General features: G+C 35.9%; 1 protein-coding gene across 1 annotated transcript in view; it reads left to right on the plus strand.

Annotated features, from left to right (window-relative positions):
• NUP205 (nucleoporin 205) overlaps nt 1–13,339 on the plus strand; it is a 50,430-nt gene that overhangs the window by 12,944 nt on the left and 24,147 nt on the right. Inside the window, exons 9-21 of the mRNA XM_005144348.3 lie at nt 1,262–1,378; nt 2,179–2,316; nt 3,402–3,552; nt 4,320–4,525; nt 6,000–6,182; nt 7,288–7,338; nt 7,936–8,145; nt 8,950–9,049; nt 10,806–10,943; nt 11,188–11,377; nt 11,996–12,116; nt 12,622–12,703; nt 13,122–13,286. Of these exons, the coding sequence (XP_005144405.2) occupies nt 1,262–1,378; nt 2,179–2,316; nt 3,402–3,552; nt 4,320–4,525; nt 6,000–6,182; nt 7,288–7,338; nt 7,936–8,145; nt 8,950–9,049; nt 10,806–10,943; nt 11,188–11,377; nt 11,996–12,116; nt 12,622–12,703; nt 13,122–13,286 (1,852 nt within the window). The remainder of the gene's footprint in view (nt 1–1,261; nt 1,379–2,178; nt 2,317–3,401; nt 3,553–4,319; nt 4,526–5,999; nt 6,183–7,287; nt 7,339–7,935; nt 8,146–8,949; nt 9,050–10,805; nt 10,944–11,187; nt 11,378–11,995; nt 12,117–12,621; nt 12,704–13,121; nt 13,287–13,339) is intronic.

The raw sequence follows: 13,339 nt of genomic DNA on the forward strand, positions 1-13,339 counted from the left end.
GATCTGGAGTTGATTGTAGCTAATACATAAAGATGAAGAGAGATGTTTTTCATTGCAAGTAGGATTTTTTAATACATGTAATCAAAAATCTGGCTGTTGAATTGTGTTCCCGTTGTATAGGTGCCAGTACTAGTTTTTCTACAGGAAAAACTTTGTTAGCTGATGCCTGGGATGCAGCCCTTCAAAGGGATTTCTTAAGTGCTGTTATTTAGTGGTTGGCTTTTGTACTCAGCTGTTTCTCCTGAATCTCAAATTTTAGGTAGAGAAGTGTCTGAACCTGTGTTCAGTTTTATTTGAATCTGTGAGTCAGCATTTTATTTAACTCTTCTATATTTTAACATTTATATTGCTTGTCAGTGATGATTTGGGTAAATCTTTGTGTTGACTGCATTACATTCACAACTTGATAATTAGCTTCAGTAGTTTGGATAATTCATTATTTCATTTATTAACACGCAATTTTGTCCATGTATTAATTTTGTTAGTGTACTAATTTGGTTAGTTTGCTCTGACCCTTTCCTCTGTTATTTCTAGTTTTTAACTTCTTTTTTCTTTGTGAGATAATTGTTTTGCTACACATTCGATTTTGCAAATTAAAATATATGGTAGACCTTGAACAGGTCTCTATTGACCATCACCATATTTTAGGTTTTGGTGTGTTGAATTGGTTGCTTTTTTCTGTTTCTGTTTTTCTTTTTTCCTGTTGTACTTACTGACATGTGATAATGCTTTTAGCTGAGTCAGACTGGCTCCAAAGTAATTCCATTAATCCAAAACTTTTCAAAATGTAAAGTAGCTGTAACTAGAAGTAACCATAAATGGCTAAAAAAGATACAGAAAACGTTTGTTTTTTTTTTTCCCTGTTTCTTTTCACTCCTTGTTGATAATGGTCTAACAACCTTTGTTCGAAGCTAACCTGTCTAGCTTTTGAATTAAAAGGAGGAAAATGCTCCACCTTTTGGAGCAAAACTGGAGGATTTGGTGAAGTCAGTTGTGAAAAACTCCCATGGCACAAGTTCAGGGCTTTTGCTATGAGCTCTTCAGTTGGCAGCAAGGAAGTGTTTGAATATCCCTTTGATTGTATGCTCTTGGGGGGAGGGGATTAGAAAAAAATAAATAGAATATTCTTGTCATGTATGTACAAGTTCATTTTCTTTCTTAGTTTTTAATGGTCTGTTTAGACAACTCTCCCATGCCTGTTCTGTTTTATTCTGGCTAAAGACAGACCAGTGGGTTTTTTAACACTTCATAAATTGTGTAGGTGAAACAGCTGAGAAACCGTGCTGATGAAGATGCTCGCATGATCCACATGAGCATTCAGATGGGTAATGATCCACCTATTTCCCTTCGCAGGGATCTGGAGCATTTAATGCTTTTGGTAAGCTCTATTTTCTTTTACATTACTGTGGCAAAAGGTGGTTATGACTTTTCTTCATCTGAAAACCCATCCCTGAATGATATCGTACAGTGCTGAATCTTTCCTTTTCTGCATTGGAGGGATTGTTTGTTGTTTTTTTTTTTCCTCAAACATAGACACTTTCTGTAACTTCATGTAAAGGAATTAGTTTACTGCCTTGGCTTCTGATGTTAATGAAGTATCATTTAATTCTTGTTTAGTAAGTAAATATTGCATTGTTTCTATATTTGAAGAACTTTTGACCTGAAGTTATTTTGCAAAATATTTACATACCTAAAATTTAAGTTATTTTAAAATAATCTTAACATATCTATTATTTTAAGCTATCTTATTTTAACGTAACTTAGAGTTTTAAGGCTACAGGCTATCACTGGAGTTGAGATCTGCCTAAATGCATGCATGTTCTTTGAATGGAACACCTTTGTGTATCTAGACCTCAGTGGTTACATGGTGTTTTGTGTTTCTATAAGTCTTCAAATTGAGATACATGAATAGTTATTTAAGGAGAAATTACACTTGTTTTCTTAGCAATGTAATTTGTAATAATTAAATAGAAAGCTGTGTAAGTTTCACTTATGTGTGCACCTGGTTGTCATTTGTTCTGATATTGCTATTTAGACAAAGAGTTTTAAGGAATGGAACACCAGCCATGGGATGCTTTGCCTCTCAGATGTGTTTAGCTTATCTAGAAGTAGTGCTTATTGTTGAAGTAATCTTCTCAATATAGTTGATGCTTTTTAACATCTTCTTTTCTTTGATAGATTGCAGAATTGTATAGGAAAGACCCCTTTAATCTGGAACTTGCTCTTGAATACTGGTGTCCATCAGAGCCTTTGCAGACATCTACCATCATGGGGTCCTACCTTGGAGTAGCTCATCAGCGACCTCCTCAACGCCAGGTTATCTAGCTTTTCTTGAGTAATTATTAGTAACTTTAAAGTCAAAAACCAGGCAGCAGAGTGTTTCATATCCTTATCACAGCTAGCCTCTAAAAAGACATCTTTTATCAGTGGTTTATGTGCATGTGTCCTCTGCATAGCATGGTCATTGTTACTTATGCTAAAATGAGCTACTGCCAGTCATTCATGGTTTTCAATAAGTTTATTAAGGAAGAATGCTAAGCAGAGCTCTTTGAAAATGTTGTTCAGGTGTGCTTTTGTTGCAGTTGCTAAATGAATTCTGGTAACAGTGCTCTTGTGTCTTCTGTCTGATGACCTCTTCATGCCTTTTTGATGTAACTGAGAACATAAATTCTGTAATTATAAAAAATCTTTATTAACTGTAATTGATGATATTTTAGGGGGTGGGGAGGAATCATAGAAATATTTTAATTGTTTAGAGCCCAAAGCTTACAACCCGTAAGAGTCAGAACTTGAAATCAGAATGAAGAAGCAATCTAAACAGATGAAACAGATGTTCCAAAACTTTCTAAATACCTGGGATACTGTCAGCCTTCAGTGCTTCTTAAAGGACTATGCAATGTTAGGCAAAACCTAGTACAACACATATTGGGCACATCCCAAGATTCACCCAGAATAGAGGCAACTTAAGTTAGGTCTGATTCAATCTGCAAGCACCCTAATATGACCATGGGAGGACCCACTGTGTGAATTACTGTGGTTGTGGATATGACAAGCATAGTGAATTCTTCTCAGCATCACTTAACTTGCACTGTGAGATGTATTAATAATATTGCTGTGCAGCATTTGTGAGCTGAAGTAAATTTTATCACAAAAAAAACAGAATTGAAAAATTAGTAGAGTTAGTATACTTTGCAGTCACTTGAAATGTTTTATTTCCTCTCTGAAACATGTTTTCCACCTTCAGGGAAACTGAATAGGACAGTCTACAGAGGATTTTTTTTTATATGAGTTGTGATTCCACCCCTCTATCCTACCCTGGTTACATTAGATTCTGTTGGCAGCCTGTTTTATTCCTAAAATACTCAGATTTTTTTTAAAACACTGATCTTTATTTGTTCTAGGTTGTCTTGTCAAAGTTTGTTAGGCAAATGGGAGACCTACTTCCTTCCACAATTTACATCCCATACTTGAAAATGCTGCGGGGACTGGCTAGTGGGCCTCAGTGTGCTCATTACTGCTTTAGTTTGCTAAAAGTCAATGGCAGTAGTCATGGTAAGAAAAGTGACACTTCAGCTCTTTCTCAACTCTTCTTTAGAAAAGTACAAAGACTCATTTGAAGTTAATTGTGACTTCATACTTTTAACATTTCATTAATGCAAAGGTGAAATCAGAAGGCTTCACTTGAAAGTGTAGTGTGGGAAAAGAAAATCCAAACTGATTAGGTAATTAAACATCTGAGCAGCTTAGCAAGTAATTCACATAATGAAATAATATTTTTTTAAAAAGCTGTGACCTAACAGTATAAGAGATGAATATCAATATTGCTTATTGTAAAATATAAAGAGAATCATGTCAAGTTGTATATTCTGTAAATAGTTACCTTTTTACTTATTTCCAGAAGGACTTTGTTCTATTAGAATTCTTTTATATATGTAATATAATAGCACTATTAAAGTAAGAAATGCTTGTCAGTCCTGTGTTTTGCATTGATCAAATTAGAAAAATACTCCACCCTACTTTGAAGATACAAATAATGCAAACATTCTGATTCATAAAATTGAAAACTTATTTGTATTGGCTCTTCATATTAGCACCTTTCTGTTTCTATTAAACAAAAAACCCCCCAAAAAATACCCAACAACAGCAAAGAAACCCCAACCCTAAACCAGAACTGCTAATTTTGGCAACAACAGCTTTACTTTGAACTTTACTTTTTTCCTCCAGAAAACAAAGTTTTCCTTTTAAATTTAACTACTTTGCTTGTCATCCCTTAAAAAGAGTACAAAGAAGATCTTGTCACCTCTGTGTTATTTTTCTAGCGGAAAATATCCAAGGAGCAGGTGGCAGCCCAGTCTCCTGGGAGCATTTCTTCCACTCTTTGATGCTTTATCATGAGCACTTAAGGAAAGACTTGCCAAGTGCAGACAGTGTCCAGTATCGTCACCTGCCTCTCCGAGGAATCACACAGAAAGAACAGGATGGATTAATAGCATTTTTACAGCTGACCACTGTTATAGTAAGTTGGGTAAGTAGCCTTTTACTTGGTTTTCTTTGTTAATATATATTTTTTTTCTAACAGAGCATCATCATTTAACTGAGAAATTCACTTGACCAAAAAGGTGTGTAGGGGAAATTTACCTAACAGTTGTCATTTGACTAGTGAACTTTATAAGTGTGAGAGGCATCAGGAATAACTGCTATGACCAAACATACACAGTCTGGGGGAAGCAGGAAAAGTAACACCATTTCCGATGTTACTGCTGTTACTGATTTTCTTGCTTTCCTGACACTTTGGTGTCATGGAGATGTCTTTCAGAAGTGAGGTATATTCAGAAGAAATGACTACAGAGTAGGAAAGTTCTTTGCATTTAATTGAGTTTGAAAAGGCAAAAATAATAGATGGATTTAAAAGGAAGTGGTAGAAGGTCGGCGACAAAACTGATGAATTGTGAAACTTGCCTCCAGAGTTAGATTTAAAATGTCCCCACACCAAGAGTGCAAAATGTGCCATGAATTGAGTAGAAGAGGATTCCAAGAGAATAAAACAACAGTGCAGATTTTGTATGGTGAGTTGTCTGGGTAATTCTGGATAGTGTGGAATTCAGCTCTTCAGTACCAACCAGATTCTGCAGCACAAAAATTCTGCACTGTAGTGAGATACCTTTGGTTTTGCTGACACAAACACAAGACAGATCAGTGAAACTAACTTGTTTTTTTGAAAATCATCCTTGGTGATAATGGTGTTCCTATATGAGCTGTTGTGTCAGCATTGGATAAGCATGGGGAAAAAGGAACTTTTAAAACTAGTATTTTGTGACATCATGAAGCCATAACCTGGGAGGAAGTAAATTTGTTCTAAAGATGCAGGGAATTATGATTTGATGAGGATAGAGGCTTGTTCCTGTTGAGTATTTAACCTGAGAGTTTCAAATGAGCTTACACTTGTGATGACCCTGCTCTTAGGCTTAAATAAATGCATACAAGTTCCTAGCAAATGTCCAAATGCATTTTAAGTTTGTAACACAAGTATTGATTGAAGTCCCTGTACTGATGCTTGAAGAAGCTGTCTAGAGTGTAAGTACTTAAACCTATTTAAGACTAAGTCCATGAATGTGCGTCTACTGAAAAACAAACAAAAATTGGGTTTTTATGAGAAGCTTATATTAGCACAGAATAACAGAATGGGAGGGACCTTATAGATCATCTAGTTCCAACACTCCTGGCAGGGGCAGGAACACCTTCCACTAGACCAGATTTCTCAGGTTATGTACAGAAATCTTCTGTATGGATAGGCACAATTTTAGTACTTGTGAATTATTGAATTGGGCTTTTTGTTAAATGAAAATTGTTTGCTTTGGAATGGTTTGCTATTCATCTGATGTGTTGTGTACCTTCAAGTATAAAGCAGTGTCATTGATACTGAACTTTGAGGTAGAGATTGTAAAACATGAATAATCTTCAAATTAATAATGCGTGGTTTTGTCTGTTGAACTCTATAGAGTGAGAATGCCCGCTTGGCTCTTTGTGACCATCCTCAGTGGACACCAGTAGTGGTCATTCTGGGACTTCTGCAGTGCAGCATTCCTCCTATTTTGAAAGCGGAGCTATTAGAAACCCTTACTGCTTTTGGAAGATCTCCTGAAATAGCTGCTTCACTCTGGCAATCTCTGGAATATACACAGGTATTTTAGGATTTTCAGTGCTTAGAACTATAGTATCCCAATCTGTTGAAATTATCAGTAGATTTGAAATAGTATTGCATTTCCTCCTATGTTTTCTTGTTGCCATTGAATGAATATGTGGTTTTTTTTTCACTTAGTTAATGCAGTTCTTACTTTGACATGATCTTGAAAATGGCAATATGGTTTTATGCCTCAGATATCTTACTGGTTGTGCTTATTTTACATAAATGCAGGTTTCCTAACAGACAGTTGTGTGCATTCAGTATGTTTTTTCTTCAGTGTATGGCATCAGTAATAAATGTTCTTCAGGGTTTTTCTGAGGTTTTTTTGTTCGTGACATTGTTCTATTGTGAGTCATGCTCATAGAAAGAAAGGACAGGCAAAAAGGCTCCACTTTCAGACATTTAGTTTTCAGAGGAAGTTAATAGTAATTTACTGGATTTTGTTGCCAGCTTTCACATTTAGATGGCAAAAGTGAGATATGGATTAAAAGCCCTGCCTTTTAAGAAAGTTTTTTTTCCCCTTCTGTCTTGATTTCAGAGAAAAATTTTAAATATAAATCCTAAGGACGATGAATATCAAATCAAAATGTTCGTGGTATTGTTAATTAAAAAATCATGATGGGATCGGCTTATTTTATAGTCTGTTATGGTTCAGACTAGTTGCTGTTTTATGTGGAAAAATGTGAGGCATTTGAACTGCAAGTGCTGGTTTATTAGCTACTAATAAAAAGACCCTGACATCTTGTAACAGTATTTTAAGTGCTTCTCCTTTGCTTGCTGATTTAGGATATTGCTTAATATGTACTGTTGTAAGAGATAACAAAGTAAATGTCTTTCTGCTAGTCAATACAAGACAAAAGTTGTTAATATGAAAGTATTTCTGTGCTTTATTTTATTTAACAATAAACATAATGCAGATCTTTGAGGATGCAAAGCTAGAAGCATGTAAGTCTACAACATACAATCCAGCCTCTCTCTTTTCACAGCTGAAAAGTGATGAATACCTTTTAGTCCTGATGGAAATGGTACAGATGAACTTTGATGATTTGTAATGTACTGATTTGTGTTTCACATCTGTTTTCATTTCTGTTTCTATTTTGAAGATACTACAAACTGTGAGAAGTCCAGACCAGAGGCAAGCAATTGGTATTGAGGTGAGGGTTTTTCTCTACCTAGGTAGCTTCTCTGACTACTCTGCGTATGAGTTCAGGAAACACTCACAGGGGGTGTATCTGCTGCTGTGTCCACAGGAAAGCCTTTGAGTAGGCACTGTCATCTTACTGCTTCTTAATTTACATTCAAGCCTGCTTGTAATTTCTGGGAACTTTATCTATTTATGGATCTAGTGCAGCTTCATGCTAGTAACAGAGCATCATCTAAATGCCTAAGTTTCTCATGAGCACTTTTTATTAGATTTTCCTGTTTCCCTAAACAGGCCTCACTTTTTGTTACATCATAGTACAGATCACTTCACTTATAATAAGAGTGGTAAATAAAAGGAAAGTATATAAATGTTGAGGTATATCTCTTAGTAGCTCAGAAATGAATGAAGAGTGTATTTCTGAACTGACTCTACTGTTGCTTCACTGCTTTTGCTTTGTTTCTAATATACCATAGACAAAAATGCAGCAAAATCAATTCACTGTAAAATAATTAATGGATGATGCTCTTATAGTATTTGTGCTCACATTTTCTTCTACCTTCAAAGTCTTTGATTTTTCTCCTTCTGTTTTTGCTGTCCTCTTGGGAAGGTTGAACTGAACGAGATTGAGTCCCGATGTGAGGAATATCCATTAACCCGTGCCTTCTGTCGACTCATCAGCACACTAGTGGAGAGTTCGTTCCCCTCTAACTTGGGAGCAGGTCTCCGTCCACCAGGCTTTGATCCCTATCTCCAGTTCCTCAGGGATTCTGTGTTTCTCCGATTCCGCACCAGAGCTTACCGGAGAGCTGCTGAAAAAGTAAATTTTGTTTTATTTTTTATTTGTTTGTTTGGGTGTTTTTGATTTTGTTTTTTTTTTTTTTTGTATGTAGTTAAAATGATTTGCACTGCTGACATGGCTTAGTTTTGTTTCAGAGGCTGTGTGAGGTTGATGCAGAGTTAACCTCATAATATTTTGACTCTATGAACAGGTGATTTTTCAACTCTTGGGTCATCAGGATCTATGAACTACTTCTAAGGGGCCTGTATAATGTATCCTTAATAAAAAAATATATATTTTTGCTAAATTTCAATTTGCTATACAGGATCTGCAACTCTGCTACATGGCTAATGACTTGTGCATCACATACCCAAATCTACAAGTCAGATTTGTTCTTTCCTCAGTGTTACTTATAGAATATTTCTGACTTGCTGAACCATGGTATTTGAGTTTCCTTTATGATACATTTGGATGAAAGTGCATACCAAATTGTATCCAGGAAGCTATTAATGATCTGTTATTAGCTGTATACCTAATAAGACTCTTTATTCCTTGTAGTTTCACTGTGCTGATATGTATATTGTGTAATAGAGCCTAAAATAGGCAATCAGTCTCTTTCGGTGTTCCATTTCACTTCAGAAAGAAAGCTTAATCTTTGACAGTCTTTGACATGGTGAATTATAAGTGTTGTTGGATAGCATTTCAGAGTCAGATAGTCCTGTGATAATTCTGATCCAGTATATCACTGCATTACCTGTTGTATTTTTTGTTTCCTGGTCTTGTTGCTGCAGTGTCAGTCTTAATCAGTGTATGACTTTTTTCTCATTTTGTGGTTATCTGCAGTGGGAAGTAGCTGAAGTAGTTCTGGAAGTGTTTTACAAATTGCTGCAGGACTATGAACCTCAACTTGAAGACTTTGTGGACCAATATGTGGAGTTACAAGGTTAACTTGTTTGCTTGTTCACTGGCCAACAGAACTGTAACTTGCTTTGCTTTCTTGTCTCTCTGGTGATGTTGTTTAATATTGCAAGTAGGCTGGTAGAAAGCTAGACCAAGGCTTTAAGATAAAAAATATTCAGTAAATATCCACATACTATCAGAAGTTAAGCTGTTGATTCAGTAGGGCTTCATGTACACTATTTCCTATTTCCATAGCTCTACTAAGAGGATGACTTGTGTCTCGCGTTGCTGATTTGATTAAAGAGCAGCATTTGATGCTTAAAAAGCACCTTGGTTTTGGGCTTGTTCCTCTATATTTCTTTGGTCTACATCTAAATCACCACTATTCACAGGGTTAATTTAAAGGTGTCAGTATTTTTGATATATCCTCTAATATTAGTATTATTCATATATTAATTATTTAAAGCAGACAGTAGTAGCAGAATTATGATCTGAATTAATTTAATTCTGGACAACTATTCTTTAAAAGGCTGAAGTAGATGGCAGATGCCTCGTTATAGGAAATTTAAGGCTAATTTGGTCTGCAGGGTTTCTTTTTGTTTTTTTTTTTTCTGAATACAAAGTTTCTTCTTATGTTGAATGCCATGGATTGGCTTCTAGCAGTAGGAAGCTGCAAGAACCACTTCATAAGTGAATGACAACTTTAAGGCGTACTCTCCAGTCAGCTTGCCTCAGTCACAGAGGCCTCTGTGCCCTGTGCTTTGACAAACAGTTCTTGACAGCCTAACTGGCTTGAGCAATTCCTGTCCTCAGCTAGTCCTTCAACTTGTGTGACTATTTGTGGGTTACGTGGTATGTTGGAGAAATGGGCTAAACCCATTCTTTTTTTACTAGATCCATTTCTTGAACTGATTCAGTGTGTGACTGCACAGTGGCTTGTCTTACTGGTGTGTTAGGCAGCAGTACAGCCACGGTGTGAATGGAAGGACAAGGGGATTGTTTAAGCTGATGCCAAGAAGAAACTTCACCCATGTTCTTACTTGCATATGGAAAATTACACTTACTGCTCTCTTTCTTTTATCCTATACTATAATTTATAGCAAATTATAGTTTACTAGAAAACGAGATAAACATTAGCCTTGACTTCAGATTTGTAAGGGCCATTGAATTTTAGGCTAGTAGTTTTGTTTTTGCATTGATTATTGCAACAGACATGCAAGCATCTGTACACTGTGAGCATCAGGGTTTCAGTGGATCTTCTGATTTATGAGGGCCTTTGAGTTTTAGGCTGGTAGTTTCACTTTTGCATAGATTGTTACAACAGACGTGCAAGCATCTGTACACTATGAGCATCAGGGGTTCGGGTCAGTGGACCTTCCCAGCTTTGATTTCTGGAAGTGCTTTTTCCCTCATCCAGGGTGTTTACACAGGCTTGGAGGGGGGGGGGATGCAAATTTTTTCCAGCTGCTTTTCAATCTTGCAGAACTATTTAATGTAGCTCCAGTGTGGTATAAAGTCCTAGCACTAATTTGAATCCAAGGTCAAGTGCACTTAGGAAAGGTCTAACTGGATGAAGTTGAAATTGTGCTATTAGTAATTGCTATTACTGTTCTTTCCAAACTTTTAAACTTCCCTAAATGGCTTATGTGTAAAGAAAACCTCTGAAGATTTTGCAGTATGTTTCATCTGTTTGATGTTGCTTACAATGACAGGGACTGCTACATTTTGTAGCTCAGGCTAGCTTGAGTAATTGATGTCTTTTGTATTAGATACTAATTTTTCCCCCCTCCTTTCTTTAGGAGAAGAAATAATAGCCTACAAACCACCTGGATTCAATTTGATGTATCATCTCTTGAATGAGTCCCCAATGCTGGAACTGTCCTTTTGTTTGCTGGAAGAAGGGGTTAAGCAGCTTGATACTTATGCTCCGTTTCCTGGTATGTGCCTGGAATTTTTTTTTTGTATGAAGTTAAAATGCATGGTACGTAGGATTTAAAGCTGACATTACATAACCTCATGTTGTTTCTCTTGCATTTAAAAGTGGGTTTTGGGGGGGATTTTCCTAGTAGTAAACAACTGACAAGTTCTTTCCTGGTGCAAAGCTTGATGAATGAGGTGAAAGCAGTCTATTTAACTGCTTCTTTGATTTTCTTATGGTTTGTTGTTGTTTGTGCACTGCAGGGAAGAAGCATTTAGAGAAAGCTGTACAGTATTGCCTTGCACTTCTAAACTTAACCCTACAGAAGGAGAATCTTTTTATGGATCTGTTGCGGGAGAGCCACCTTTCCCTTATTGTCACACCATTGGAACAGTTGCTCCAAGGAATCAATCCTCGCACTAAAAAGGCAGATCATGTGGTGAATATTGCTCGGTATGTGTGAAGTACTGAGAAGGGAGGATTTTCAGAGGCACAGAAGTGTTTGGGTCCCTGTCCTGTCATTAGTTTTACTATCCAATGTTTCTTTTTGCGCAGAGCATCATACACTTTTTTCAATTATATTACTTTTTTCACATAACACTAGTTGACAAATATTTTAAAAAAAGCAAGCCTTTTAAGATGCTTTCACATTTAATTTTTTTTTATCTTGTGTGCTTTGGGTCCATGTGGTAGTTGATTTTAGCTAGTTGTGGTTCTTCAGTGACATATATTTCTGTGTGATCTGAAGTTATTTTCTCCATGTTTCTGCTTTGAGCCTATGACCAGTTGTTTTATCTTACTCTGTAGTGTTTGTGCTAGATTTTGAATAAAAAGAATGGTAAAAATTCCAGAAAAAGTTATTATGCCTACTCAGCTTAGTACCCTTCTTTTAATGGAGAATTAAGTGTTTCATATAGAGTTAAAGTTGGTTTGTAGCTTTAACGTTATCTCATGTAGTTTGATTTGTGAATGTTTTAGTTCTAAATGTTGTTTAATTTCTCATCTGTGTCTTACCATCTTGAAATAGTAAAATTCTCAACAATTCATTTCAATAATCTTGTATTTTTTAAGGTATCTTTGTCATGGAAGCAGCAATCCTGAACTGGCTTTTGAAAGTGCTAAGATTTTGTGCTGTATTTCTTGTAATTCCAACATCCAAATAAAGCTAGTTGGTGATTTCACACATGATCAGGTAAGTGATGGTTTCTTTGGATCTGGAAAGAGAAACTGGTAGAGAAATACTAGTATTCCATAGTGTTACTTCAAAGGACAGGGTTCTAGTTCAAGTATATTAAAGCTATATATGTCTTATATCTACTTACCTCTAAAAAGTCTTTCACTGTGGCACTGTGGAGAAACAACTACATTAATTGAAAATAAGAACCCTAAAATCACTAATGTTTGCAAGAAGGAAAAGAACAATATTCTTTGAGATAGTAAGACTTTTCCTTGACTTTACAGTCTTCAACCTGTGAGGATAACCTATCATACATATCAAGAGCAGATTTTTTTTTGTTCGGTGGCTAATTGCTAACCTATGTTTAGAACAGCAATGACTCTTAACTCCCGCTTATTAACTAGGTTATATAATTTTTGTCTAGAACTAATGTTAACTTATATGCAGGGAACTACAAAAGGTATTATTTTTAATACACTTAAAATCCTCTTAATTTTCATCCTTTCATTGTTGAATACAGAGTATTAGCCAGAAGCTGATGGCTGGGTTTGTGGAATGTTTGGACAATGAAGATGCGGAGGAATTAATTAATCCAGATGAGGGTATGTAAAAGTCTTCTTAAAAATGGCTCATGTAGTTGTCTTTTGTATAAAATTAAATTAATGGGAGGTGAAGAAAGTGCTTTTAAGTCAGAAAACCCCTTTCTTGTGTTGTTTTCTGTAGAACTAGGCCTTTAAGTGAATGAAAAGCACTGATGTCTTGTTAATATATGTCCATAGTGTGATGAGCCAACTACAAACTGAGTGTTTTTTTCAGAAGACAGCATTGCTCTGGATGTATTATTTAGAGCTGTATTAATAGTAATTTGAAATTTTGATCTTGTATCCCTTTGTGCTAATATAAATTGATGCCTTCACTTTCTTCTGTTTAACTAGAAGGCTCTGAGGGTTATTCCATTAAATGCATTTCTTCACTTCATTATTCACTTTTAGTTATTTATTTATTTTTTTTTTAATCAAGAGCTGGAGCCTGAAAAGAAGCAGGCACGAATTCATCATGAAACAAGGATCCATATTCTGAATCTCCTTATCACTTCTCTTGAGTGTAGTCCTCCCAGCCTTGCTCTGTATCTCCTGGGATATGAACTGAAGAAACCTGTCAGCACCACAAATCTGCAAGATCCAGGTATGAGGAAGAAACATTGATCTGTCATTTAATCTGTTTTGTTACCAATATTG

Source organism: Melopsittacus undulatus, chromosome 5 (genome assembly GCF_012275295.1).
Source record: "Melopsittacus undulatus isolate bMelUnd1 chromosome 5, bMelUnd1.mat.Z, whole genome shotgun sequence".
Classification (NCBI taxonomy): Eukaryota; Metazoa; Chordata; class Aves; order Psittaciformes; family Psittaculidae; genus Melopsittacus; species Melopsittacus undulatus.